This window comes from Crinia signifera, chromosome 6, assembly GCF_055691185.1.
Source record: "Crinia signifera chromosome 6, ASM5569118v1, whole genome shotgun sequence".
Classification (NCBI taxonomy): domain Eukaryota; kingdom Metazoa; phylum Chordata; class Amphibia; order Anura; family Myobatrachidae; genus Crinia; species Crinia signifera.
In genome coordinates this window covers 89,486,920-89,512,986 of record NC_139222.1, presented here as the reverse complement: position 1 = coordinate 89,512,986, position 26,067 = coordinate 89,486,920, and the positions used below count along the sequence as shown (strand labels likewise).

At 43.9% G+C, this 26,067-nt stretch overlaps 1 protein-coding gene across 2 annotated transcripts in view; it reads left to right on the top strand.

The window, feature by feature from the left end:
• CSE1L (chromosome segregation 1 like) overlaps positions 1–24,814 on the top strand; it is a 32,086-nt gene extending 7,272 nt beyond the window's left edge. For both annotated transcript variants that reach the window (XM_083146418.1, XM_083146417.1), the window contains exons 5-26: positions 973–1,074; positions 1,157–1,302; positions 1,389–1,479; positions 1,597–1,704; positions 3,908–4,000; positions 4,993–5,160; positions 5,327–5,456; positions 6,750–6,815; positions 10,090–10,292; positions 10,585–10,669; positions 11,376–11,437; positions 11,749–11,888; positions 13,844–13,947; positions 14,326–14,423; positions 14,497–14,647; positions 15,237–15,445; positions 16,279–16,376; positions 17,407–17,492; positions 21,132–21,213; positions 22,272–22,418; positions 23,678–23,909; positions 24,198–24,814. In XM_083146418.1, the coding sequence (XP_083002544.1) occupies positions 973–1,074; positions 1,157–1,302; positions 1,389–1,479; positions 1,597–1,704; positions 3,908–4,000; positions 4,993–5,160; positions 5,327–5,456; positions 6,750–6,815; positions 10,090–10,292; positions 10,585–10,669; positions 11,376–11,437; positions 11,749–11,888; positions 13,844–13,947; positions 14,326–14,423; positions 14,497–14,647; positions 15,237–15,445; positions 16,279–16,376; positions 17,407–17,492; positions 21,132–21,213; positions 22,272–22,418; positions 23,678–23,909; positions 24,198–24,287 (2,691 nt within the window). In that variant the 3' untranslated portion in view covers positions 24,288–24,814. The remainder of the gene's footprint in view (positions 1–972; positions 1,075–1,156; positions 1,303–1,388; positions 1,480–1,596; positions 1,705–3,907; positions 4,001–4,992; positions 5,161–5,326; positions 5,457–6,749; positions 6,816–10,089; positions 10,293–10,584; positions 10,670–11,375; positions 11,438–11,748; positions 11,889–13,843; positions 13,948–14,325; positions 14,424–14,496; positions 14,648–15,236; positions 15,446–16,278; positions 16,377–17,406; positions 17,493–21,131; positions 21,214–22,271; positions 22,419–23,677; positions 23,910–24,197) is intronic.
• Positions 24,815–26,067: the final 1,253 nt, after the last annotated feature.

Below are 26,067 nucleotides of genomic sequence, written 5' to 3'. Positions count from 1 at the left end.
TACAATGTCTAAAGCAGCAGGTTCTGGCCTCTATTCTAGACGTAGATGTAGAAGCCCTGGAGAGTGGCAGTGGAAGAGAAACTAAAACGAATCCGCACCTGTCATTCTTCCAACTGCCTGTAACATGGCAGTTAGGAGCTGATTGCCTTGTGCTTTATCTTTCCTCTATTTATGCGATGCGTACCACACCGGACAGCGATGGGACTCGGCGGAGGAGTCAGCATCAGCAAGTGCATACACACTTGCTGATGTAGGGAGTGACTGGATGCTAACGGCATCGTTCATCGGCCCTGCATATAAGATGATGCTGACAACTCACAAAAGGGCACATCGCCAACGGCAGTGGGTACACACTAGACTGTGCCTGATATTGTCCACTGTACTCCACTCTGATATTGTCCACTGTACTCCACTCCATTTTTGTAACCGTATTTCAAATAATAATGGTTTACTGCAAATCGTGTATAAACAGTGACATTAACATAACCCAAAACAGTGTACCTGATAATCGGAACAATGGGGCAAGGCGATAATGCAGAAGGTGATAGCACACAAGCCAATCAACTCTTATTTTTTTCAAGCACAGCGGATTGATTGGTGTATTATCACATTCCACTTTACCAGTCTTTATATATCCGCTCCAATATGCCTAAAGTTATACTGACCAGTATCACATTGCACATAGCACTTTGTACTTATGCAGGTCGTGCTGATTAAGGGGTGAATACCCTAAAACTGTTGATTCACATGACGGCCATTTGATATGTTTGCCTTGACTTAATAGAAGCTATTTCACTCAAACCCGGAGAGTGCATCCTCGTGATTACTAACTATTATCCTCACCCACCACTATCAAGATATCAGGAAGGCACGTCGGTGGATGTACATAATTGTCCATAAGTGATCTATAGATTGTGTCCTCTTTACTGACTATAATAAAGTTTTTTTTTTTTCTCCCTCTTTTTCCATCAGATTGAAGATGAACCAAACAAGATCTGTGAAGCAGACAGAATTGCCATTAAAGCTAACATTGTAAATCTGATGCTTAGCAGTCCGGAGCAGATTCAGAAGCAGGTAGTTGTTGGTCTCGCACATTTCTGCCAAGCAGTGCGTCAGTCTGAGAGATACTTATACGTGTCCACTCTTCTTTCTATAGCTAAGTGATGCAATCAGTATCATAGGGCGGGAAGACTTCCCTCAGAAATGGCCGGATTTGCTGACTGAGATGGTGAACCGCTTCCAGAGTGGAGATTTCCATGTGATAAATGGCGTGCTGCACACAGCTCACTCTCTATTCAAGAGGTATGAAGGCATGGCCACAATCTGAGAAGTGCAGGCATTTCTGAGAATGTTCTCCATCTCTAGTAATGTCGCCCTCTCCTTGTTAGGTATCGCCATGAGTTTAAATCCAGTGAATTGTGGACAGAAATTAAACTGGTACTTGATACCTTTGCTTCACCGCTCACCAACCTTTTCCAGGTAAGCCATTTACCAGGTCCACGCTGGTGTTTGTAATACAACTTGTCAGTCAGACACCATTCATGAATCCACTAATTGTAGGAGTGGGTCCTGATCAATGTCTGTTCTCTCCTGCAGGCAACCATCGGTCTGTGCAATACCCATAGTAACGATGTCAGCGCTTTAAAGGTTCTCTTCTCCTCCTTAACGCTGATTGCCAAGCTCTTTTACAGCTTAAATTTTCAGGTACGATGCATGCTATTCAGTATTAAACCTATTTATTTTTTAATTCTCCAATTAAACAAATGTAATGGAAGGCTCCTAATGGATAAAAAATAAAAGTTGCCACTAATGTGGCGTTTCAGTGCTGATAACACCACATTGCACAATCCTTGCGGCCTACATTATGTGATAGATGATGATTGGTTGTAGCGCTAAAATCCCTGGTGTGTGGGGGCAACTTAACTTGGTTGTCCACACTCGTAGATAAGTTAAATGATCGGTTTTTAGTTAAGCGCTCACCTTGAGAAATGTGGCAGTGGTGTGCCTGGAGATATTATATAGGTGTGGGATTTAATGAGGAAACAGTATCTGCAAGTCAATTTGTTTATTGAAATATATACATGGTAAATACAGTTAACATTTGTGGAGGAATGTGTGTACAGTCTGAGCCTCCTGATGAGCCGCAAAAGGGATGAGGAAACCAGCAGGTTCCTTTTTACCATAAGTCTATAGTAGACTTATGTCTCATGTGAGGTTGGTGGGGTAACGGATGAGCCCTGCAGTTGTGATCTGCTGGGTATAAGAGTGCCAGCAGGACTCTTTTTACCATAAGCCTGTGCTGGCTTATTTCACAAACCGGTTGAAGTCTGGGTGGTGAGGGCGGGAGAGGCAGCTTGGGGGGGGGGGGGGCGGCGAAGGGGCGGGTGTATCAGGAGTAAGGAGCGGCGTCCCACTCACTACTTCACCTGTCCGTGCCGGCTGCTCCGAGAGTGCCGAGAGTGGGGGGGGGGGGGGGGGGGGGCGATTGTTCAGTCTCTCTTCCTGTTAGGGAGTATCTGGCCGCAGCTTGCTTGTATGAGCGCCCCCTGTGATTGTGTGTCCCGGCTCCACAGACCTTTGGTGCGGTGCGTGACTTCCTGGATGCAGCGCTCGCGAGATTGCTGCTCCTGGATTGATGTCACCGGAGGTCTGCGCGCTCACTTGTAGACTGAGGAGACTGTGCCTGTACTTGCTGTTGTGTATGTCAATCGTGTTCTGCTGTGACCAACGCGTTTCAGCCACTCAGGGCCTTTGTCAAGGATGACGGTCTCTGTTGTGGGAGTTCTTTTATGTCCGAGGGGCGTGTCAATACAGTTCTGTTTGGTCTGAGAAGTCTGCATTCATTGTGATGATTGGATGGGCTTGGTGTCAGTCACGGAGGGAAGGGAATGTGGTTAAGTGATTTTACCGGAGCTGTCAGTTGTTATGATTATTAAGGGTTAATAATGTCGGTCTATATAAAAAATGTACGTGTGGGGGTGTCAGTGTGGCCACCTTAGTATGCTGTCAGGGGATGGGAGGCTGTATATATCTTGCACTTTTGGATTGTCATTAACTATGGTTTAATGTAGTTGTGAAATGATGTGGGTCCCATTGCTGGGTGATTTCTGGGTTCACAGCGCCTCTCATCATTAGTTATGTGGTTGCCATGTAATGGGACTTTTATCCTAGGTGGCTATTGTGGAAATCAATGTTGAGCCCTCTAGGGGTTAGTGTTTTAATGGTGAAAATCCAGAATCGCTCACTTTTGTTGAGAGTATCCAGATGATTTCCTCCTCTCCAGTTCTTCTTGGGGGTTTCAATCGCCATAAAGAATAGGTCTTTAGGGTCACTATTGTGCTTGTTTTTGTAATGCAAAGAGACGCTGTGATTTTCATAGCCTATCCATATATTTCTAATGTGCTCGTAAATGCCTACATTATGTATCCATTTGCTCAAAGTGGTTGAGAGAATGGCTTCTGGGAGCTGCGAGACTGACTTGCAGGTAACAGACACCCAATTGGATTGACTGCTAAGTATTAGGAGCTATCTTAACACATTTGGGCCCTTATTTAGATCTGATCGCAGTACAAATTTGTTCTCAAAATGGGCAAAACCATATGCACTGCAGGTGGGGCAGATGAAACATGTGCAGAGAGAGTTACATTTGGGTGGGGTGCGTTCAAACTGAAATCTAAATTGCAGTGTAAAAATAGAGCAACCAGTATTTAACCTGCACAGAAACAAAATAACTCACCCAAATCTAACTCTCTCTATACATGTTACATCTGCCCCACCTGCAGTGCACATGGTTTTGTCCATTTTGAGAACAAATTTGTACTGCGATCAGATCTGAATAAGGGCCTTGATTATAAAGAGAATCCTCCTATACCCTCATACGTATTGCTCCCTCTTTCCTGCCTTGTAGGATCTCCCTGAATTCTTTGAAGATAACATGGAAACCTGGATGACCAATTTTCACAGCCTCCTAACTCTGGACAATAAGCTTTTACAAACTGACGTGAGTATTGTGGTGTAGTGTTTTATTCAGGGTAAACTTAATATCATTGCCCAATATTTTGCCCAAATGAAACCATGCTAGATGAACTTATTATACAACATGTGGATACATGCAATTGGAAGATATCTGCAAATGGGCCTCTTTTTTTTTTTTTTATTTTTTCTGTACATACTCTTGTTGCTGGGGAAAGATCAAGCTGATCTAAAGCTGGGGACACATAAGAGCATAATGTGCAACTTCATTGGTGACAGGACCCGGCGTGACATTGTCCAGTACATACACACTTGCCGATTCCAACCGCAATGAGTGACACCCAGACATGGGGGGGGGCGGGGGGGTGCTGATCGTGTTGCATAGTGCATTTCACAGCATGGCTCTCACTAGTGATATCCTCCATCGTCCTGCATGTACAGATGACTGAGGACCTTGGTAACAACCTGAGGGAGCACTTTTTAATGATATAGTACTTACACATTAGATATGGGGTCCTCTGGGGCCCAGTCGGAAAATAAAAAAATTACAGGACCTCCCAGCAAGTTTATTGCTGAATGGTCAGCAGACGGATAATAATTTTTAGACTCTTTGGATCACTGGCTTAGAGATTACATAGTCCATCAGCCTGTAGTTGTGACCCCACACGGAGATGGTTGCAGCCCACTTTGGGGTCAGGACCCACAGTTTGAGCACTGCTGCATTAGAATATATGCACAAAAATATTGGTAACGATCGTCGTCTTGCATATTTGTTTAATTTATCAACTAATGTGCATGCACCATAAGTCTAGTATTGCCAGTTCTCCACCAAGTTGGTTACTGGCAAAGTGGTAGGATCTTGCCATGTGTGGCCAGCTTTAATACCGGCAACTAGGGAATTTACTAAATAAACAGAAGCACGGTTCACCTACTGGATTGATAAATATGTTGACTCTTGCCACACATGGGCAAGTTATTGTTTCGCATTAATCTTTCTATCTGTAATTGGCCATATTATAGGATGAGGAAGAGGCTGGACTGCTGGAGTTGTTGAAATCACAAATCTGCGACAATGCTGCTCTGTACGCCCAGAAATACGATGAAGAATTCCAGCCATACTTGCCACGCTTTGTCACTGCTATATGGAATCTGCTGGTGACCACGGGTCAGGAGGTTAAATATGATTTGGTAAGAAGTAGTGCTTCATCGGTTTATTTCTAGCCATCGTTCCCCATACAAAAGCATTTTATACTGTAAATAAATAGTCTAAACTGGAATTGGCATTTATATCTTGGATCTAGCTGTTGTGACAGTACAAAATGACTATTCTGCTTCATGTTGCCTTTATCAATAGCTGGTGAGCAATGCTATCCAATTCCTGGCATCTGTGTGTGAGCGGCCGCACTACAAGAACCTGTTTGAAGATCCCAGCACACTTACCAGTATATGTGAGAAGGTCATTGTTCCTAATATGGAATTCCGAGGTAAACCTCTTCATGTGATATATATATATATATATATATATATATATATATAATATATATATATATATATATATATATATATATATATATATATATATATATATATATATATTCTCTGATCTTGACAATTTCGCCTGTAGAATTTATTTGGTCTATGGCCAAATAACAAGATAGTATGAATCTTAAGTGCAGTTTATCAATGTAGGATAGTTAAAATTAGGCATTATCCTGAAACTCATGGTGTGATCGATCTGGCGCCCACCGATATGGATTCGATACCCGGGAGGGGGTGGCAGTGCCCATGCTTCAATCGATAGCCCAAATCGCACTGTGTGTACCCAGCTTAAGATTGGTAAAAAAAGAAAAAAATATCCACATTCCAATACCCTTTTACTAACACTAACCCTGTTTAATGACCTCTTCTTTGACCACAATGTTGTCAACAGTGGCACCAATAGATTGGGGAAAAATGGACATTGGTTCAGATACTGGAGCTTGTAATATAACTATATGGCAGCAGAGCAATTGCTCACAGCTGTAGCATCATCGGCATCAGTAGACAGAATATTTTCCACATTTGGTTTTGTGCAATCAGAACTGAGTAACCGCTGCCATACTGACAAAGCTGCAAAACTTGTTTCTTCTTAAGGCATTTAGTAAACCTAATGTGTAAGATTTACATATCGGGCAGTTGCCAACTATTGCAACTTTTATCATTGCTGTTTCTTTCCTTATGTGATTTGAGTGTAGTTTGCTGGGCCACGCCATGATTTATGGTGCCACCATCAAGTCCTTTAAATTGAATGTATTAATGTTAAGGTGCTCGTACACTTGTCCGATTTGGGCCGATTTCCCCCAATCCCGACAATGTGGGCCAAGAAATCGTCCCAAACCAGATGTTTGACGTCCCCCTCAGGTCCGATGTGCAGTCTCGTGTGCATCGGACCTGAACCGGAGGTCAGAACAACCAACCTCCAATTTGGCCCCATTGCTGGCGATGGGGAACGGGGTCGCATGCGATGCATTGGATGTGAAAGGACTGCGTGCGATCCTGCTGTCCAGGGGGGGTCAGATGGCCATACACTGCTGTGATAGATCGCAGTAGTGTATAGCCACCTTTTACAGTGTTTTAAAAGAACTGTTTATTTTTTTTGCTTTGTTTAATTCTTTTTTATACAAAATCTGAAACATTTTTCATACCCTGGTTTTTTGTGGTAGTATAAGAGAAAATAGATTAGTTGTGAGTGTACCTCTTGTAACCTTAACATGGTTTCTGCTTTTCCAATGCTGCAGCTGCCGATGAGGAGGCATTTGAGGACAATTCAGAGGAATATATCCGGAGAGACTTAGAAGGATCTGGTAATATATTCTGGAATTCAGTTGTGCAGATTGTTAATTTTATATTGCTTAATTTTCTAGGCACATAATACATGCTCAGGGAAATGTGGTGTTCTTCACAGTAAAGAGGTGATGTCTCCCCACCAAGCAGTTGGGTGCCGAGAAACAAAAGTGAACTGCCCCTCTTCCCTATATACCTTGCTTTCTTCCTTTTGGGAAGGTGGTTCACCGAGAAAATTATTCTCAAAATGCCATTGTTCTGTCCATCTTCACGTGGGAGGCTTAGACCGATATTCTGTAGCATGCAGTAATTTATCTCCTCTTCCTGGGTTCCTTTGTTTTCAATTAAAAAAGGGGGGAGGGTCTCTTGGGGCTGCTTATCAGGGAATCTTTCACATGGCAGCTTACAGGGCTAACTGAATGGCCCTGGAGGTATCGATTAGCTGTGATAATTTACCATCCCTACACGTTTGTAACCGGTAGCAATTAGTGGTTCTGCAGAACCTTTTGCTTCGACTTTTTGGCTCAGACAGGTCATACAGCTCTGAAGGTAACTAACAGACCCTTCCACAATATGGTCCCTTTTTTGAATCTAGGGTTTTTGATTTGGAATTGTACCTGCCCCAGGATATAGTTTCCCTGTACAATTCCTTGTTTGGCATTGTACCAGTCTCCCCATCCTTCCATATCTCCTCTGGTACCACCCAACCTTTAACGACCAACTTGTCACACCAGGGAGATATTCACAGAACTGTGACCTATGAATCACCTAGTTGCCACAACTAAACCTCTTTTACTTTGGGGTTTCCTGGTGAAACATTGGGGCTGTTAGCCTCCACGCCTCTAACTGCCAGTGTTTAACTTTTGCTGATCATACGGAATTAGGCATTTCCCAGACCTTTTCCTTGACACTTCCCTGTAACTGGGGACACTCAATAGGGAGCAGGTACTGCTGTATTGTTTAATTTTTTTTTAAGGTTTGGTCTCTTCACTGATACCAAAAGACTAGGAGACACCAGAACTGGGAGTCTCCTGCACAGGTGTACACTCACGTGGCCCGCCTAATTCGGTGTACTACCTTACCAAATCAATCGTGGCGACTCTTAAGGATCCCACAGATAGAAAACTGGACCATCTGTTGAAAGCCATGTTTTTTAACGCAGGTGTAGAGGCATGGCCTGACTTTGCTTCAGCTTGGGTAGCCTAAGTAACATTTCCTTGCTTTCCTCCACAAGGAAAAACCAGGGTTTAGGCCTCCCATAGGTTTCAGCCTCCCACCAGAAAAGCTCCCAGTAATAGAGGTCGTACCACCTGGATAGGTCACCAGCAGCCTCCTACGCAGTTTTCCATGGAGGTCCGACTCACACCCCAAATCTCACCAAGGGCAGACCATTTGTGGTACAGGATTGGGTCTTGATCACAACAGATGCCAGCCTCAGGGGCTGGGAGCAGTTATGGGCAGTCTTTCCTTCCAGGGTCGTTGGAGGGCCCTTGCGGCTCCTTGGCCCTTCAATCTGGTCTACGTCTTTCCCCCGGTAGCCTTGCTACCATGTCTCCTGCGCCGCCTCAAGCAGGAATCAGTGAGGGCAATTCTCATAGTGCCCAATTGGCCGCATCATGCCTGGTTCATGGACCTTCTGATCCTCGCGATAGCTCCGCCATGGCCTCTCTGGAAGCATCCGGATCTTCGGTCAGAAAGACCGTGCCTCCATCCAGATCTAGCTCTCCTTAATTTAATGGGCTGGCTTTTAAAAGGGAGATCCCAAGAGCGAGGGGTTTCTCAGACGCGTTTGTACAGACTATGATTTCTTCCCGTAAACCCCTACCGTATTTATTAAAGGGTCTGGTGCGGATTTTTCGTTGGTGCAGGGTTCATCGCAATAACCCGTTTTTTTTTTTTTTTCTCTGCCCAAGATATTATCCTTCTTATAATCTGGACTGGATTTTGGCCTTCGCTTAGCGACCCTTAAGGTCCAGGTATCGGCTCTTTCTATTTTGTTCCAAAGGCGTTTGGCCACGCGATCCACAGTTCGCACTTTTCTTCAGGGAGTCCTTCATTTACTACTGCCGGTGCGTCCGCTAGTACACCCATTGGATATTCCCTTGGTGCTGCTAGCACTTAAAAAAAATAAAAATAAATGTGTGCCTCTAGACAGTGGCGCTACGGTGGTTTTCCTGGAAGACTCTTTTCTTGTTAGCTATAGCCTTGGCACGCCGAGTTTCTAATCTGTCAGCTCACAAGCTCCCCCCTTCCTTATTCTTTATCCAGATAGGGCGGTCCTTCGAACTCTCATCGCCTACTTACCGACGGTAGTTTTCCATTTGAAATAATAGTGCTGTCTTTCCCTCCAGTGGCTGATTCTCCAGACCTGACTACCCTGGATTTTGTCAGGGCCCTCAGTATTTACGCATAAAGAAGGAAGGATCTCCATCAGACGATTCCTTATTTGTCCTCTACAATGCTGCTGGTTGCAACTGATGATTCGCCAGGCTTATGTGTTGCGCAAAGGCCGGTGCCTTCTGTGATCATGGCCCACTCTACACGTTCCGGCAGCTGTGCCGAGTGGCTACGTGGTCCTCTTTACATATGTTCATTCGTTTTGACACTTTTGCCAAGATGGATTCCGTCTTTGGACGAGCTGCCATCTCTGCAGCTCAGGAGCATTCTCTCCTGTGAAGGTACAGCTTTGGGACGTCAGCTCTAATGCCCCTTAGTGATTTTCAGCAATACCTATTCCGGTATGTGTTTGCTCTAGCTTGTGTGGTTTATTTTACTGTTACTTCCCTTCTCTTCCTATACTCCTTGAGGCTTGCTAAGTAACAACTGGTGACCTGGAGGCGATGTTTGGGAGAGGAGCAGCCTGGGCTGCACTCTAGAAGTTTTAACTGTTGGCTTTGATCACCCCTTATTTTCTAAGTGTCTACCATGGACTCAGAAATAAGGATTTATTTAAGAACAAAAATCCAATTATTTTCAGTCCAGCATTACTAGCTGCTTTTGGTAGATCTAAAGCATTGCTCTCTTCATGGGAGAGACACCTATCCTAGAAGAAGGCCAGGATATTCTATATATAGGACATTTTTACCTGCTTAGAAATGTGTTCCATTTATATGTGTACTTGATCATTAGAAAACCAGCTTATGATGATAAAAACTATGTATCATTTGTTAACTCTATTATATGCTTATTGATCATGCTGTAATGAACACTGTATGCCTGTATATCAATATCTGCACTTAATAAAAATAATAAAAAAATAGAAAACCAGCTTATTCTTTTGTTTCTTTGCCTTAGACATTGACACCAGACGGCGAGCAGCTTGCGATTTGGTTCGTGGTTTGTGCAAGTTTTTTGAGGGGCCCGTCACGAATATCTTCTCCTGTTACGTTAACTCAATGCTCCAGGAGTATGCGAAGAATCCTTCTGTTAACTGGAAGCATAAAGATGCAGCTATCTACCTGGTAACATCGCTGGCATCCAAGGCCCAAACACAAAAGGTTGGTTTAGGTCAACTGTAGTTTAGCAATCATGTGTGGCTACTAAGATTAGGTTGGTTGTAGCTTAGATGCCAGAATCTGTCTGCTTTACGGTCACTGATTGCATAGAATCTAGATTGCAATTATTGCAGTGTCAGTGACTGTGGTGCTGTGTGCTCACTGATCATATTAGAATGGAAGTACGATAGGTTAAAAAGTGTACAAGTTTCAACATTAAGCCAGCAGTGTTAAATCTTACTTATCTTTGCTGTTATTTTGCAAATAATGGTTGGAATTTTTTCTTCCCTTACAGCATGGGATAACGCAAGCCAATGAACTTGTCAACTTAACTGAATTCTTTGTCAATCAAATTCTTCCTGACCTAAAGTCTTCAAATAGTGAGTGTCAAATCTGAGTTTAAGAAGTGATCAAAAGATTGGAACTTATTGATTAGGGATTTCACTTGTTAATACAGCTATTTCTGGGTTTTGTGTGTGCTTATTGTATGTGGTGGGATGGAAGAAAACCTGGTTCAGACCCGCTTGCTGGGCTACGAATTCATACCCAGAGCTATTTATGGAACGCATGCGCAAGGTACACAGTGCGCGAGCCGTCGCTCCATAGAGTCACACCCTGCTGGCATTTTGTGGCATGACGCCGTTATTTTTTGGGAGCGCAGGCATTCCCCGGCAGTTGGGAGGGTTGACCTCTGACTTAGTCATCGGCCACCTTCTCCCCGCAGCCTTCGCAGCACCGAGTCTAAACTTAGGTGCTGCGAGTATGGGGAACATAATTGAATGGTGAATGATTTCCTCCCTCTGTGTGCAGCTGCGTTTACCTGCTCGCTGAGCTCCGAACACTTGCAGCCAAGCGAGCAGGTCTGAATAGTGCCCTATATTTCAGTGGATTTACAAATCCTGCATAACATATTGGCTAAGCATTGCCTTTCTTACACATTCACAACCACAGAGAAATTGCCCTGTTGTGTCCTCATACACCCATACAATTTAGATGCTTGTAGGACTGCAATGCACAAATGACTAATCTGGTTCTCCTATATACATAATTGCCGTTGTACATGTTGGTTTTTATTTTCTCCTGCAGTTAATGAGTACCCCGTGCTTAAAGCAGATGGAATCAAGTATATTATGTTTTTCAGGAATCAGGTAACTGGCATTGTGTGACTTGTGTATGTGTACCGACTAATGGAATACTGCTACAGTTGAACATGAGGGGTCTTCTATCCTGTGTGCTTGCTATTGTCAGTACAGACTGTGTACAGTGTGGCCTGTTGTGTCACTAGAGCTTATATATCACATGTCCTCACATGTTTTTTTGACTTTTTGTTATATATTACAAAGATTTCCAAGTTTTGGTTTCATTTTCCTAAAAAAGTGACGTCAGTCTGTGCTTTATACTGTTCTGAAAATCCTTATTGTGTTTTATTCCTACGGTTACATTGTTTTCCTTTTATTAGGTTCCTAAAGAGCAACTTCTAGCGACGATTCCTCTCCTGATCACTCATTTGCAGGCGGAAAGTATTGTGGTTCACACATACGCAGCACATGCACTTGAGAGGTTATTCACTATGCGAGGGGGAGCATCCAATGCCACCCTGTAAGTGTCTGTCTGCTCTCTCGTGAGAGCTGAATAAATCTGTATGGGATCTGCCTGTTTCTCTAGTTCGGTTGTTGTTGAAGGGGATAATAGCTGTGAGGACATTGTTTCTGCAGTATGTGTTCGGTTAAGCAACTGTGTCTAAAGGCCCCCATACACTATGCGATTTTGGGACGATTTCATCTGATTTCGGCACTTTGTGCCGATAATCGGGTGAAATCTGCCCAAAATCGCAGGTGTGTGATATCTGATCCGATGCACAGTCCCGTGCGCATCGGACCGGATCAGGGAGGTCGGACGGTCAGTACATACGATCACGTCTGACCTCCCTGTATGCATATGCCTGCCCACCTGACAGGCATAGGCATGCAGACACCGGGGAAGCAGTGGGGCAGGCAGCGGATCCCTGAGTGCTAAGCTGGCGGCGCCGGGGAGTGCTGACCTGGCCGGGCGGTGATGATCATAGATATCAGCACAGCACGCAGCGGGTATTAGATTTTAAAATTCCTGTCAAATGACTAGCTGTTCTCTGATTGGCTGAGCTCTCAGCCAGCCAATCAGAGAACGGCCAGTCATTTGACAGGTATTTTAAAATCTAATACCTGCCACTGCGCGTCCCGTCCAGCAGCGTTGGCCAAATGTATGGGGGCCTTAATGCACTGCAGCTGATGGATTGTCCACTGCTTGTTTTTACCATACAGGAAGTGATTCATGGGACAGTATGCACCTTTGTTTCCTTTGCATATATAGGGTGAGAAGTACTAAGCCTTGAAAATTGAAGTGGAGAGTGATTACATGCTGGGTTTGAAAATGACAGTTGGGAGTGTATTCCCTGGTACCCTAGTATTACAGCTGCCCCCTATCTTCATTTCATGCCCTAAACAAACATGAGATAACTTCCAGACCATCACTATTTAGGCACAAGGACTTTTTTGGGATGTAATAAAAGTGCCTAACTCGACTTTCAGGAGCTGATGGACACTGGAACCCCACTTCTGCCATTTTTGCTAGTGCTCCTATGTGTGGGGCTCGCAGGCAGGGGGTAGGGTAGTAAGGTCACGATGAGGGAAGGGACTTAACCCTGTTCTCCCTTTCCTGCGCTTTTCGTGCCCGATCTCCAGCAGGCAGTCCACCATGGTCTCTCCCGAGTCTCCTTCCATAGAGATGACTGACATCCATTTTCAGCAGCCTGAGGATGGTGTCTGGTTTTCCACTTCTGAAAGCTCAGTCGCATGCGCAGTTTAATCCCAGATGTTTTGAGACTAAATCCCGGGATCCTGCTGAGCCTGATCCCAGGATTGGCCACCCTAGTCACAACTCTATCGCCAGCACAACTTGCATAATTGTGATTGTCATTTTGCCATAATGTGTATATCCTTTTTTTTTGTACTGACAAATAGGGAGTTTAGTTTCACCTCTGTCAAAAAAACAACAACCTGTGGCTTGCCTGTACTTTCCTAATATCTCTCCTCATGCCACAGCGGTGCCCTAGTACAGGCCGGCCATCCTGTGGCTCTTCAGCTGTTGTGAAACTACACATCCCAGTATGCCTTGCCTCAGTTTTAGCATTCCCTATTAGCAAAACTGTGGCAAGGAATGCTGGGACTGGTACTTTCACAGCTGGAGGGCCATCGTTTGGACATGCCTGCTCTACCGCAATCATGATGGGCTTCCAGACTCTCCTAGGCACTGTCAGCATTGACAAGTGTCAGCTATTCTCCCCCTCCTTGATTTCCCAATCTGTTCAGAATGTTTTCGTCCGTACCTTCACTGCATGGTATTTTCCTTTTATCAGAGTTAATTTTGGCCTCAAATCTAGGGTTCAGTCTAATGTATGAGTTGTGTATAAAGGTTTGCTATACTTGGCATCTTATGATCTAGTTATTGGAGACTAACTTTGTCTAGTTTATAATGTGATTCTAGTAACTTTGTTACATTTTTGGTTCTATCACCAGCATCACTGTAGCCGATATGTTACCGTATGTGGAAGGGCTCCTGTCTAGTTTGTTTAAAGCACTGTCGTTACCTGGCTCTTCAGAAAATGAATATATCATGAAAGGTAGGTAGGGGTATTAGAATTCCACGCTTGGCACAATTCTGTTGATTTATTTCATACAGATGTGTCCTTTTATATCTTTTGCAGTGCGCTGCAGAATAAGTATGCCTTGACACAGGGGCTTGCCGGCGGGAGAGTTCATGGGATTCGCACCCATGATTCCATAATATTGCAAGGTGCCTCGATCTTTTTCAAGGCATACATGCTGCAGGCCACTGCAAAGATATAAATGACACATCTGTATGCTTGGTGATTTCCAACATCATTCCACTTTTCAGTCTTGATTTTCTCTTGTGTACCAGACCTAGTGATTAGTCTCTCCTGGACCACAGCAAAACACAGTATATTCCTTGAATGAGTCTTCTTTTATTTTTAAAACAGCAATCATGAGGAGCTTCTCACTGCTCCAGGAAGCAATCATCCCATATATCCCTTCAGTAATCACTCAACTGACTCAAAAGCTCCTTGCCGTTAGTAAGGTCAGTGTCTCCTCTCTTTATTTTACAGTAACTCAGACAGTATTTTGTATCTGATCATGTTTTTGTTTTGCAGAATCCCAGCAAACCTCATTTCAATCATTATTTGTTTGAGTCCATTTGCCTGTCAATACGTATCACATGCAGGGCTAACCCAGCTGCTGTTAGTAGCTTTGAAGAGGCATTGTTCCTGGTGTTTACAGAGATTCTACAAAATGATGTGCAAGGTGGGTGATGAGAGAGCTCTGCAGCCGGACTCTACTAAACCTGCTTTAGTAATGTGGTAATCCATTAGCTCCTTACCTTTTATTCAGCCATGACATTACACTGGGTCCATGGCTTTATACTATAAAGTATTATGCAGGGACCACTAAACATATACGTAGCCCTCAAGAGGTATTTCCTAATTGTATTGGTTTTATGACAGCCAACACACACACACACACACACACACACACACACACACACACTGAGGCATAATACACATGCTAACCACTGTTCACTGCTAGAACAGTGAAAAGATGGAACACCACAAATAGCATCTTGAAATCTCTGCTTGGTGACCCTGTACATAGATAATACCCTATCCAGACTTTAATATTAGAACAGAGGTTTTGCAGCATTTATTTTCATGTGAAACATTTTATTTGGCCAGTTGCAGGACATAGGTCTGCAGGACGGGTCCAGAAACATATCCATCTGCCAGATGTGTACTCTGTATACTTAATTTCAGCATCATAATGGACATAACATTTGTTTTCCTGTCCTCTACATCACGTGTCTCAGTGTTTTAGTGTGCCTTGTTTCTCTTTGTAGAGTTCATGCCGTACGTGTTTCAAGTTATGTCTTTGCTCCTGGAAATGCACAAAGATGATATTCCCACGTCCTACATGGTCCTGTTCCCCCACCTCCTTCAACCGGTTCTGTGGGAGAGAACGGGAAACATTCCTCCTCTAGTGAGACTGTTACAAGCCTACCTGGAGAGAGGAGCCAGGACAATAGCGACCAGCGCTGCAGATAAAATTGTAAGTTGATGTCAGTTCTGTTACCCTGACAGCAGAGGGATTGCTATGAGAAGCTGTGATGTTTTACCATATTAAAAAATGTGTTTAGTGGTGAATGTTTAATCAATTAGGATGTAGAGTAAGATTGAAATTCTCTATATACTGAGTCTTGCCACATGGGTCCCGAGTATATGCATCTTCCATATGCCGAGTGCAGCGTATGCTCTTTTGTTATTTGTAAACAGTACACATTTCCCAATCCATATGATTTGTGTAAGTTCAGTTTCCTTTGTGATTGAGACATTAAAGTGATCCATGGGGGTGTTATCTAATATCTATGGTCCTTAAGAGTAGTCTCAAATCTTCATTTCTGACTCGTGTTACAACGATTTATAACTGGATGCGTGTAACAGCCAATATAGCTGTGTTCTGCTTCACCAAAGCTGATAACATTGTTCTGCCACAAGTGATGAAGAGGCATTTGTAAAACTGGGTACACACTGAGCGATATATCGGGCGTATTGGTCCAGCTATATATATGTGTGTGCTTGCGATGGTGCCAGGTTTGACGTGCTGCATATCAAATCTAGCAACACCATGCATCTTAATGAAGGGTATAACTGTGATCGCTCGATCTTTCATTGACATTTATCCAGTGTGTATGGGCTGATGGGTATTCGTTGTGATGTTGGAACGAATCCCCATCGCTTCAGTTTGTATCCAAGCTTACATAACTGCGATGGAGGTGGTAGAAAACCCTGGCCGCAACCTGATTTGTACCTTAGAATGTAAATCCTTGCATGAATGATATACACAGTGCTGTGGTGTGATTAATCTGGTTTCCTGTGTTCTAGCCTGGCCTTCTAGGGGTCTTTCAGAAACTCATCGCATCTAAAGCAAATGACCATCAAGGCTTTTATCTGCTGAACAGCATTATTGAGCACTTACCGATGTAAGTATCAGTTCCCACCTCATGGGATTTGTGATATAGATAGATAATATTTCTTGTTTCTGGCTTAGTATCTTCATTAATTATAGATTGTGCTAATTTGTTTCTCAAGAATGTCATTATAATGAAAACACATTTTGAAATGACTTCCTTTTTAGTCCACACCCCCTCTGGCACCAGGTGCTCACTGTGGGGTAGATTTATTAAGCTCGGGGAAGTGATAGTGTCTGGTTTTTATCACCGACCAATCGGCTCCTACCTGTCATTTTTCAAATCAAGCCTGTAACTTCACAGTTAGGAGCTGATTGGCCGGTGATATACGCCAGACACTTTATCACTTCACCGAGCTTAATAAATCTGCCCCTGAGTCATCTGCACACTGATGGTCTGACCATAGTTTGGAGAATAGTCCGTGTCTCCACCAGGCCTTTTCCACTTGGATCAGTTTGTTTTTGGGTGATATTTGTAGCTTGGTAGCAGGATATAATTTAAACCCACTCCCTTTGAACCACTTCACTAGTATGTTTCTTCCAAACATTTCACCAAAATTGTGTATATTTTTTTTTTATTCTGTTCTATTAAAAAAATGCTTTTTAAAACAAATTCGGTGTGATTTTATTAGCAAATATGCAGATTAATAAAATTATACCGGAACAAGGGCATTTAAAAAAAAAAAAAAAAAGCCTTTAAGGAGAAATAATATACAAATAACTCGTCATTGTTAATGTGCTGTGTATGCTTCACTTGCCACAATAAAATAGGTCTGACAGCTTCCTAACCAGTGTGCGTAATGTAGCAGTCCTTTTGTAAGGTAGATGCTGTTATGATTTGCCAGATGTATTCGCACAATTTGCATATTGTTTAGTGATAAAGGCGATGTTCACCACTGTCCTTAGAAAAATAGACAACAGACAGCTAGAAAATAAAAACTCTGTATTACACAGTTGCTGGACTACTTTTCACTTTTTGATCTATAAACGGAATGAAAAGTCATAATGATTCTGTAGCTTCATGTACAACCTTTGTTCTGCAGAGAATGTGTGGATCAGTACAAGCGACAGATCTTCATTGTGCTTTTCCAGAGGCTACAAAACTCCAAAACCACAAAGTTTGTGAAAAGTAAGTTGCTTGGGATGTGCCTGTTGTCCTCTTACCTATGCTTTCATGGAGAAGGGAAAATTGTTTTTGGTAGGCAATGCCCACTCTATAAATACCGGGTGTCCTACTTTGCAATGTCATTGTTTTTGTCAGCCATTAATTATCACACCTATTGCACACCTTTTTAGATCCAACAAATCTATCTAAACCAGCCTTTCGTACATTTCTTGTCAGTCAGGTGCCTATGCAGCTGTGAGGGGAGAAAAATGCAATCTACACCTAATGAATATGTGGGTGCTAGTGGGCATCGTTTTAGTCTGCCTTACATTGGGAACACAAAGCTTAACTCTATGTATAGACTGGACACCAAACAGTTAAGATTTCTTTCCCATCAGCCAAGGCTTTCTCTCCCTTATACTACCCTTATGCAGCCCACACACGCGCCGATGCCGGCGGTGCGATGCTGTACGATGGGGTGCACGCTCCCGCGGCACCTCATCGTACAGTACAAAAAGTATGTGCTGCACATACTTTTTGTACTAGCTTTTTCTAGCACAGCATCGCATCGCATGCACATCGTATGCACAAGGCATACGATGCGATGCTGTGTGTGCTAGTTAAGCCCACAACGCACGCTGGAATCGGTGCGTGTGTGGGCTGCATTAGCCACAGGCATCCCTGTTAGTTTGTTGCTTGCAGGAACTAGCACTGCTTGTGAGACTGCTTTTTAGTAGCTTCATATTGACTTCTTTATTAATTGTTACTTATTTTTATGGAGTATCCGTAAGTGGTCATCCTAAAGGACAACACTTACAACCTTTCTGCCTACCCCAAGCAATGTTGGCAGATTATCCTCAGCCAGGGGAGCCACCGCCAGATGCATCTGGGTTTAAGAGTGCCTCCGTGCTTGCTGCAAGGACATTCACTGAGTGGGTCCTATACCAGGACTGCCGTCCTCTCATGGTCTGCCACTGGGGCTTGCCAGTCTCAGCTCAGCCTAAAGTTACAAAGGTACTTCTAGCGCACTAGGGATCTATTCTCTACTTGTGGATGCCCTAGCTGTTTTATGGACCTTCCCCCATTTTGTTCATCTGTCCTCCAATCACACTGATTCCATGGGTCCTCCGCAAACTCATGCTGGAGGGAGGCGCAGTTCTGGACTCAGGCCCTTATTCAGATCTGAGCTCATTACAAATTTGTTTGGAAAATGGGCAAAACCATGTGCACTGCAGGTGGGGCAGATGTAACATGTGTATAGAGAGTTCAATTTGGCTGGGGTGTGTTGAAACTGAAATCTAAATTGCAGTGTAAAAATAATGCAGCTAGTATTTACCCTGTACAGAAACAAAATAACTCACACAAATCTAACTCTCTCTATACATGTTACATCTGCCCCACCTGTAGTGCACATGGTTTTGCCCATTTTCCAAACAAATTTGTACTTAGTTCAGAATCAGGCCCTCAGTTTGACCATGACATGCTCGGTACCCGGATATTCTAGACCCCTACATTGACCCTCTGCTGCATCTTCGTACCCATGCTATTATCCTGGGTGGCTCTTCAGAGCTCTATCCTTAAAGCTAAAAGATTCACTTGGTCAGTCATTGGCACAGTTGTTAATTACCAGAAGCCACCGTCTGCCATCTTTTTATTCCTGGATTTGGAGGAGCTACTATACCCGGTGTTGGGCTACAACCACAGATAATTCCTGCCTTTCATGAGTCCTGTCTCCCCCTTGCATGAAGGTCTGAATTTGGCCCTTCATATTTCATATTAATTGAAGGATTTCAGCTCTCGCTGGGTTTCTTCCAGCTGCAGGTTGGACGGATATCCAATGTATGGACTTTCTTGCAGTGTCTTTCATGTACAACCACTGTTTGTACCTCTGGTAGCTCCATGGGACTTGTATTTGGTTCTTAGGGCTCCAATTCTCTCCCTCCCTTGAGCGTTTGGGGTACTTATGTTAGTTGGGCGCCCACTAAGCTATTTGCTTAGTTTTACGCGGCCCCTCGCGGGGCTCGCTGCGCTCCCAATGCTTCGGGCTCGCTGCGCTCGCCACACTATATAAGATCAACTCCATGCCGACATGGATAGTGGGGGTTTGAGCATACTTACTATAGTGGGCGCCCAACTAACATATAAGTACCACGTTTGGACACTGTTGACATCTGTCTGCTGACTTCCTTCTTGCTATTGGCATCAGTCCGGAGAGTGTCGGACTTGAGTGCATGGTTTTTCTGTTCCCATTTTCTGATTTTCCACACGAGTGAGACACCTTACTAAGATTGTTTCTCCATTTCACATCAACTACAACATAGTTCTTTCTAAGTACCAGACTATTTACCGGAGGAGGCGGCTTTAGATATTGTGGGGGCCTCAAGATTTATGTGGACATCACTAAGGATTTCCATAATATTGATTTGCTTTTTGTATGCTTAAGTGACCGGCTACTAAGCAGACTGGCTGTGAAGCTCCATTTTCATGGTGCCTCTGCGGAGCTGCTTTGTAGAGCTCAGCTCAGGAGTGTTTCCTGTTCCCTTCCTTAGAAGGATAGCTTTAGGACATCCCTGAGTTATCCCTGTAAGAACATTTTTATTTTTTCTTCCATGTTTTAATCCTGGTCTGCTAATTAGTAGAGGACACAATGCATCCACCTTAATAAACCTGGTTTGAGGGGTTTTGTACTGCTACCACATCCTTCTGGTTACATCCACTGTGTTTGGAGAGTGTGTGTGACGGACACCCTTCTCCTCTCTGCTTGCCTTGAATTTACTTAACTCTATGACTGGGGGTGGGGTATAGGGGCGAAGGGAGTCTGAGCTGCTGGGGAAAAATATTGGCAATATTTGCATACGATTCGATCTGTGATGCGATTTAGCACACCCCCACTATCCACGTCAGCCCAAAGCGTGGTACGCGTCATCCCGACCTGTTCATATCCCCACTATCTACGTCGGCGTGGAGTTGATTATATGAAGTGTGGCAAGCCACCGAGCCCAAAGCGTGGGGAGTGGACGCGGAATACACGTCAAGTAATCAGTGTCTTCTCGTGGGGCTCACTGCGCTCGCCACGCTTCGGGCTCAATTTCCGCAGGGTTCGGTGGCTCGTTGCGCTCGCCACACTTTATAAAATCAACTCCACGCCAAAGTGGATAGTGGGGGTAAGAACAGGTCGCAAGGACATGTACCGCATCCCCTCGTGGGGATCACTGGACTCGCCATGCTTTGGGATGATGTAGATAGTGAGGGTGTGCTAAATCGCATTGCGAATCAAATTGCATGCAATATTTGCATACGATGCGATCCGCAGGGAAGTGCCGCCGTGAAACTACCAAAAATGTTAACCATTTGGTGCTCAGGCTCAAGTTTCCCAGCCTCAGTCCCCTATGTATTAGAAGAATAGTATTTATCAGGAGATACTTAACTGCCTATTGAATTCATGCAGTAGCTATTTATGCTTAGGTAGCAGTGGCTGTAGTAGACTCTTCTTCCCCATTAAGTAGCGCTGGGAGGATCACTGCTGTCTGGTCATTGTCAAGTGTTCAATTAGTATCCACAATGGCACAAGTAACCCCAAATGATTTTCTTCTTATGTTACCAGTATGAGCAGTTGCTAGTATCGGCCAATAAACGTATTTACATTTTTTTTCTTTTTACCAGGTTATTTGGTGTTCTTAAACCTTTATTGTGTTAAATATGGAGCCATTGCCTTGCAAGAAATGGTAGACAGCATCCAGCCCAAGTGAGTAGATGTAACTTTACCTGGAAAGACTAAAAGATCTTAATATGTATAGTTTAAAGCAGAGTAAGGAAAGTGGGGGGCATGACATCCTTTCAAATATATCAAGGGTTTTAAGTTACAGGAGGCAAACATTCTTAAAGTAAGATAAGTATTACAAAACAAAGATATGAAATGAAACTGGAGGGAGGTCGCTTTAGGAGAAGTTTTGGGAAACTGTTCACAGAAAGTAGTGGGTAAGTTAAATAACCTCCCATCAGGGGTGGTACAGGCTAATACAGTAATTTTAAGCATGCATGGGATAGACTGGAGGATATCTTACAAAGAACTAAGGATCAAAAAGGGTTTCATCATGTTATCAGAAGCATAACAAAGTGGCAGAGTAGATTGGAAGTGGTTCTTATTTGCCATGTTTCTATTGATTTTCTTCCTACCACTGAAAATAAGTGAATGGATACACGGTAATTCTATCCCAACTAGTAAGCCCCCTCGAAGCAAAAGCTTTGAAAGCTAGTCTGCTACCGTCTTTGTGCATGCATGTGTGAGAAAGATGTAGTTTCACTCTCTGCCAGCAGATGGTAGTGTTTCAGAGACTCCCGGACACTAAACATATAGCTAATTTGTTTTTGCCCAAAAAAAAGTGAAATGACATGGGCGTAAATGTACTAAAAAACAGGAGAAAATGCCTGTGATTGAATACGGAGTTGAATTTTTGGCATTTTTTTGCCTGGGATTGAGTAAGTGGCCATAGTCTGAATAATTTGCCAAAGAAGGCTGTAAATACTCCTTTGGATTTAACCACAGAATGGAAAACACCATTAATGTTTTCCAATGAGTTATTTGTCTTCTGCAGCTTGACAGGTGAGAATGTGTTTACTTTTTTTAATGACTTTAGTTATTTCACCAGGAATTATTTATTTACGGCTCTGAATTTGTAGAAAATCTGATCTCTCGGGGTGCATCAGTGCACAGACAGTGTGTTCCGATTTGTAGGCAGGCCACTGTTCTGTTTTCTATATGCCATACATAATGACTTGGAGCACACCTTTCTCTTTTCACAGGATGTTTGGGATGGTTGTAGAGAAGATAATTATACCTGAAATCCAGAAAGTATCTGGGCCAGTTGAGAAGAAAATCTGTGCAGTTGGCATTACAAAAGTTTTAACGGAGTGTCCCCAAATGATGGACCCTGATTACACAAAGCTGTGGTAAGGACATATTATGCTGACTAGAGGCCTCTTCAGAGGCATAGAACCACTAACAAGTACTCGTTTTAATTTATTTAACAGTAGAACTGAGAAAATTACAAAGCGTAATGAATAGAGACAGGATTATATATATTTGCATATTTTGCCCATGCTCACTGGTTATTGCATATTTTACCTAAAATCTAGTGATGGTGCATATTATAGACCCCGCCTCCTTTCCACCCGCGAGTCACAGCACTGCCTTGCCCTGCTGCTGCTGGCCAGGAAGTGGTAGAGTGTGCAGGCTGGGGCAATATGTGTGGGGAACCTTGGATGTACGCTATGTTTGACACTGCTTTAGGCTGCCAATCCATGTTGATAAAAGTCAGTCGGGGCGGATACCATTACGAAGCTCCTGAACCTTTGCCTGCCCCAGGCCTGGGACTTTACACCAAGAGACAGACTTCTGCAGCAGAGGAGGCGGGCGGAAGGGTTGTACATCACACGGCGCAGAGGAAATGCCCTGTCACAGTGAGTATGCGGCGCAGGGAAGAAGCCTTCCACTGCGCCACCCTCACACGCTATGCTGACATTTGATCCATCGGCGCTGGAGATGAGGGTCCGTGTAGTTGATGCAAGAAGAGCTTTGGACGCTGCAGTCTGCTGTAGCAGCCAGGAAGAAAAAAATTCCTGTGTACAGCACTAGATATCTACAGATGCTGTGGGCCTATTTTTGAGGTTTATTTGCAACTAATTGCATGATGATTTTTAAATAAATAAGTTAAAAATTACTTTTTTTAATTACGGTAATGTAGCATATTTTAGCATATTTCAAGCTTTTTATGTTGCATATAATCCTGTCTCTAGTAATGAACATGCACTCTATGGTGCCTTATCTGGGTCATTTAAAGCAGTGGCTCCCAACCTCTGTCCTCAAGGACCCCCAACAGTGCACATTTTCAAGGTCTCCACACAGAATCATAGGTGAAGTAATTAGCTCCACTTGTGATCTTTTAAAATGTGTCAGTGACTGATGAGTGCACCTGTGCACCTGCTGGGTGACCTGGAAAACGTGCACTGTTGGGGGTCCTTGAGGACCGAGGTTGAGAACCACTGATTTAAAGCATTGAAGCTCACTACATTAATATAATTACTAATCCACAATTGTCATCTAAATGTAAACATTATGACATCATGCAAGTATATACATGCTTCGATATATACTGTGTATAATATCTGTTTTTGTCAACTATTCATTTCTCCATATTTGTTTCCCTCAGGACCCCTCTGTTGCAGGCTCTGATTGGTCTGTTTGAGCTGCCTGAAGATGACACTATTCCCGATGACGAACATTTCATTGACATTGAAGATACTCCCGGTTACCAGACAGCATTTTCCCAGCTGGCATTTGCAGGCAAGAAAGAGCACGATCCTATTGGCGAAATGGTTAATAATCCTAAAATCCTCCTGGCACAGTCTCTACACAAGCTGTCTACTTCCTGTCCAGGCCGGGTAAGACTTTGTACAACTGTGACCTAATACACTGAGCACTTAGTTAGGAGTATGGTGGAAATTACACTAAATACATATTTGTGCCGCTAGTAATAGAACCTCAGTTTGTAACATATTAGAAAGTGTAATGTGTCTCGTATATTTTTCTGAAATGCAAGTTGTTAAATGAACATGGATATACATACTTTTGTTTCATTCAATTTCTAAACTATAATATTGGACTGTTTTATTAATTATGTTCCTGTAAGATACAGGCTATAACAAGTATAACTCTTTCGGTTTCTTCAGGTCCCATCTATGATCAGCGCAAGTCTGAATGCAGATGCCCTCCAGTTTCTCAAAGGATATCTCCAGCTTGCTAATGTAACATTGGTGTAAATGTGGACGACATTGGAGCACTAACAGTTACAAAGCACTAGGGGGCTTGTGTAAGGAGTATCTGCATGGTCAGAGTGTATTGAGTCTTGGACTATAAAGCACAGCCCCGGCCTTTTTACACTTGTTCTCCAAACTGCATCCAGTCTCTGTACTAATGGGCAAGGATCCATACAGCAAGTATTTAGGGTGGATATTTGTCTTGATTGTTTCCATGCAATTAATTTATTGTACAGTTTAATCAAACTTCCTCATATGCTGTGTCTATCAAGAAAAAAAGCACTTGTAGTTGCATACGAAACTTTGCCTTTTTTCTATATTCATTCTCAGATGTGTTTGTTTTTTTTCTTCTTCTGAACTGTGAATAAATAAGATGCATTTGCTTAAAGCTGTCTAGTAATGTGCCATTATTATGCATTCAGATGCTTGGTTTGGTGCCCGGTGTGTATACTTGGTTAACTCATTCCACTCAGAAAATCTGTTCTGTTTCTTGACAGAGTAACTTTAATAAAGGTCTTCTGTTGAAGTCATTATGCCTAACTGTACTTTATCTTGCACAAGCTAGCACATAATCTATTCATAGATACCAGGATAGACTTCATGGTATACCCACACGGTTCTAGCAATGCTCAGAGGAACAAGGCACATGTACGATGCACTGCAAAGAGGTGATGGCTGACCATTTCTAAAGGCCTATACATATGGGGCGGTTCAGGGGCTATTTCTAAGTGACCGGACTAGATGGCTTAGAAATTAAGCATGTATTACTCCATGTGTATACCCCCCCAGCAACGGTGATACACACCCCTGCAGAAGAAGCTTTTATTTTTTGTTTTATTTTACACTGAGCCGCATGATGCGGCTGGGCTGCCTCCGCTGTCAGTCATACTGACAGCAGCGCGGCAGCCCCTTCGCTCCTGCTAGAACTCCCCTACGACCTTGGTCAGAGGGGTACTCGGCAGGGTAGAGACCCAGTGCCTAGCACTGACTGACATCACCCCCAGACAGCGTGGCCGGAGAACAGGAGCAGGTAAGGCTCTCTCTAAGAGCACAAACCGCTGCCATGCTGCAAGCTGAGGGAGCCAGGCCGCAGCAGCTGGGGTGGACACTGCTGCTTGTGGCAGGGTCTCCACTAGACCACCGGGGCTTGAGCGCAGGCTGGATCTCTAAGGAATCTATTTTAATTAGGGCTCATTATATGCCGGTGGGGGAATTCTAGCACAGGGGGGGGGGGGGGGGTTCGGCACCTAGCCTCCCTAGCTTTGGGCGCCAATCTCCCGCAGGTCTGCCGCCCAGGAAGCTGATCTTTCTCTGTTCCTGCCTAATGTAGGGTAACACACCAGGACGACCCGCTCACGATGCACATCGTGAGCGGGTCGTCAGTGTCTCGTCCGACCCGCTCACGGTGACGCGGGGGGGCACGACCCGCTCACGATGTGCACCGTGAGCGGGTCCGATCCGATGGCGACCCGCACCCGGCTGTATGGTCGTCATTGAGATCCTACCTGCAGCAGGTAGGATCTCAATAACGACCGACCTGCGGGACCGCGCATCGGATCGGTCCACACCAGGACAGAAAAGGGCCCAATCTACATCCAATTGGTCGGAATTGGATCTAGATTGAGGGGATTGGGCCCTAGTCGTCCTGGTGTGTACCCAGCAGACCAGCAGCCATCTTCTAGTAAGTGGCTAGAGTCTTCTAGAGTGCAGGTACAGTCTCCCTTGTGAAACTGTCCACACACTGTTACACTTTCACAGACACCCTCATCACACTTACTCCATA